This window comes from Acanthochromis polyacanthus, chromosome 15 (genome assembly GCF_021347895.1).
Source record: "Acanthochromis polyacanthus isolate Apoly-LR-REF ecotype Palm Island chromosome 15, KAUST_Apoly_ChrSc, whole genome shotgun sequence".
NCBI classification, from domain to species: domain Eukaryota; kingdom Metazoa; phylum Chordata; class Actinopteri; family Pomacentridae; genus Acanthochromis; species Acanthochromis polyacanthus.
In genome coordinates, this window is record NC_067127.1 from 33,280,213 (window position 1) to 33,284,048 (window position 3,836).

The window sequence follows — 3,836 nt, forward strand, 5'->3', positions numbered from 1 at the left end:
CCAGCCCTCTGTGATTTTTATACACTGTCTGGCCCACAGGCTAGAATTGGCCTTCAAGGACGCCGTGAAGACAGTAAAGGTGCATCAGGCTGCCACAATGCTCTTGCTAGGAGCATTCTACTTCTATCAGAATTCCCCTAAACAACGGCAGAGCCTAAAAAACCTGTTTGAAGCCAATGACCAGTCTTGTGTGATGCCTACACAGGTCGGTGGCACCAGATGGATCGGCCACCAACAACTTCCTCAGGGCGTACACAATCATCAAACAGCAGATGGAAGACTGCATTACTCAGAGGAAGAAGGTACCATTCTGATACAAATTGTATTATATTTCTAATTATTACTTACATTTCATATGACATATTAATAATTTCATTCCATTCGACTTTACGTCATTATCAGTCCTATATCTTATTGTATGTTTTGTTTTGTCATTCCAGGACAGAAGTGGTGACAAGGCGCGGGGGTACCTCAGGCTGATGGGGCGCAAAGATGTCATGGCCTACCTCCACCTGCTGCAGGACATTCTTGGGCCTCTGAGGAGGCTCAGCCTGAGACTCCAGTCGCCTCAGACAACAGTGGCTGATGTCAGAGAGCAAATGGATGTGGCCACTGACGTTCTAGAAGGATACCTTGAGAGGTATGGCAAAAATGTCAAATTACATAATCTCAGATAAGGATGATACACAAATAAAAAACAAATTAATTTTAAAAAACCATAAAATTTGCATAGACTAATAGTACAACAGCTAATGAGTACATGTGATACATGTTTTTATTTTGTGTTGTTATAATTTTATTGTTATTTTTATTTTCCAGCCCTGGACCAAACATCTCCAAATATCTGGTCAACAACCCAGGGGTTCCAGAGCCAGTGGCCACAACCAGGAAGCTTGTGACCGGCCTCACCATCAAGCTTAAGGAGAGGACGGTGGACATCAGCCGCACTGGTGATGTTCTGGCTAGCACTGAAGTCGCCAACTTCACAAACTGGTCAACCGACACATCACCACAATCAGGTAATTTTTCTTTGTTCATTTACATAAACAATATGATATTTTTAAGTTATAGCACCCATCACCCTGGCCAGCCTGGCACTACCATTGTTGTATATACTGCATTAGCATAGTAATAAAAGATATATTGCATCAGATTTTAATCAAACTATATTAATTTTCTTTTATTTGCAGTTGCAGCCTATGGGAATGAGTCTATTTCCAAGCTATGTGACCACTTCCAGAATGTGTTGGGTGATACTTCCCCTGAGACTGTCCTCCAGGAGTGGAGACTTCTGAAGACTGCTTTGTTGAAAAGGTAAAACTGAAATATATATTCATACATACCTACCTGTGTAAATTGCCAGGTATCTCTACCCGGAATGCCCAGGTCCCCATGTTAAACATGGTTTCCCGGCTAAGTGTACATCTAGCATGGCATGCAAAGCAAAGAATTTATAGGACTATACATTTCTGAAGGAAATTAATCTTGATTAGTAGCCAATGAATGTGCAGATTCTATTTTTTTTTCTAATCTACTGTATCTAGTGCATGTTCCATTCCACAAGCAAATCATTCACCAAAGCTAAATGTGCAGCCATACAGTTAGAATCAGGGATTATGTTACAAGGCCGGGTAGCATATCCCATCATCATATTTAGTACACAAGCGTACATAAAAGACCACGGCATTCACCATACTTACAGTAGACTATACCCATGCAAACAGCATTATACATACCTGAAAAAGAAAATTCACATAAATTAACTATGAATAAACAATATTAATGTACTGTACAATATGTATAACATTTAAAAATATATATTTCAGGCACAAGGACATGTCAGAGGTCACCTTGGAGAAGGCAAACAGACTACACGGAGAGGACTGTCCCAACATACTCAAAGTGCTGGACCTCGTTTATACCCTCCCTGCAACCAGCGCTGAGAACGAGCGAGGTTTCAGTACGATGAAACTGATGAAAACAAATCGCAAGACAAGAATGGCTGGGAGCACTCTTGACAAAATCATGACGATTAAGATGTGCACACCGTCTGTCTGTGACTTTGACCCAGACAAAGCAATAGACAATTGGCTGGGTGGTGGACAAGCACCAAGAAGACCAGGTCACATGGAGAGGGAGAAAAAGAGGCATAGGCTAGCTGTCCATGCTCAACCTAGTGCTACTGTGACCAGTGAGGCAGAACAGGCAGAGAGGCAGGAAGCTGCAGCAGAAGTGCAGCAGCAGGAGCAGGTAGCTGGTGCTGGTCAGGAGGTTGAGGAGGAGGAAAAGGTTGAGGAGGAAGTTCAGTGGCAAGGAGAGGATGTGAAAGAGGGTGATGATGATGAAGGGTTTGAAGAGGACTTTGATCCAGAGATGAGTGAAGAAGATGTTCTTGCCGGACTAAAGAGACTTGCTCAATTTGGTGATGATGATGACAGTCAATTGATATAGTTTGTGATCAAATGATTGTGATGTTTTTTTTTTTGTCAAAGTCATATTTGTTCTTGCTGGTCAGAGAGACTATTTCATGATAATATGTGGGGGGCGGCATGGCTCAGTGGGTAGAGTGGCTGTCTTGCAACCGGAGGGTTGCCGGTTCAATCCTCGGCCCGTCGTGTTTATGTCGAGGTGTCCCTGAGCAAGACACCTAACCCCTAATTGCTCCTGATGGGGTCGTGGTTCGCGCCTTGCATGGCAGCTTCCGCCATCAGTGTGTGAATGTGACATGTCATGTAAAGCGCTTTGGGTACCTTGCAGGTATAGTAAAGCGCTATATAAATACAGACCATTTACCATTTAATATGAAGATATTAGTATTGGATATGAAGATATATAGACTTGGTATATGATGATGATACTTTCATAATCCATATCATGGTGATGTTTTTTTTGTCTAAGTCATATTTGTTCTTGTTGGTCAGAGAGACTATTTAATGATAATATGAAGATATTAGTACTGGATATGAAGATATATAGACTTGGTATGATGATGATGATATTATAATATCTCATATTTGCTTATCAGAGATGAGTTTATTTCAATGTTAGATAGATGATACTAGTAATAATGTACATAGTTGTTATGTTAAAAATTATCTCAGGATGATGATCTCAGGATGATGATCTCAGTGCTACTGGAGGACTTGATGCTACATTTAAATTTTCAATGTTATTTCTGTAGAGTTGCCATATTAAAAGTGATCATAATGATCTCAGGATGATGATTTAAGTCTTACTGGAGTGTAGTATTAAAGTTACACAAGATATAATTAAAGATTTTAAAAAAGTGACTTTTTAATCAATTTTATTTTTTGCTTCAACCAAAAAAAACGGCGCGAATTACGGACGACCAGAAATTTGTACGGACTACCAAAAATTTGGATTTGGCAGGAGTTGGTCGTCCGTAATTTGCTGTACGGACGACCAAGGATTTTGACGAAGGTCCCACACTGGTAACTGCAGAGATCTACAGCTGAGGTGGGAGAGTCTGTCCATAGGACAACAATCAGTCGTACACTGCACAAATCTGGCCTTTATGGAAGAGTGGCAAGAAGAAAGCCATTTCTCAAAGATATCCATAAAAAGTCTCATTTAAAGTTTGCCACAAGCCACCTGGGAGACACACCAAACATGTGGAAGAAGGTGCTCTGGTCAGATGAAACCAAAATCGAACTTTTTGGCCACAATGCAAAACCATATGTTTGGCGTAAAAGCAACACAGCTCATCACCCTGAACACACCATCCCCACTGTCAAACATGGTGGTGGCAGCCTCATGGTTTGGGCCTGCTTTTCTTCAGCAGGGACAGGGAAGATGGTTAAAATTGATGGGAAGAT

General features: G+C 41.2%; 1 protein-coding gene across 1 annotated transcript; it reads left to right on the forward strand.

The window, feature by feature from the left end:
- Positions 1 to 832: 832 nt before the first annotated feature.
- On the forward strand, positions 833 to 3,262 carry LOC127537473 (uncharacterized). Its single transcript, XM_051959755.1, has 3 exons — positions 833 to 1,019; positions 1,191 to 1,314; positions 1,827 to 3,262. The coding sequence occupies exon 3, from the start codon at positions 1,837 to 1,839 to the stop codon at positions 2,449 to 2,451; it is 615 nt and encodes a 204-aa protein (XP_051815715.1). The 5' UTR covers positions 833 to 1,019; positions 1,191 to 1,314; positions 1,827 to 1,836; the 3' UTR covers positions 2,452 to 3,262.
- Positions 3,263 to 3,836: the final 574 nt, after the last annotated feature.

Excerpts from the sequence above, each read along its gene's own strand:
- LOC127537473 (XM_051959755.1), top strand. The coding sequence starts at position 1,837 with ATGTCAGAGGTCACCTTGGAGAAGGCAAACAGACTACACGGAGAGGAC.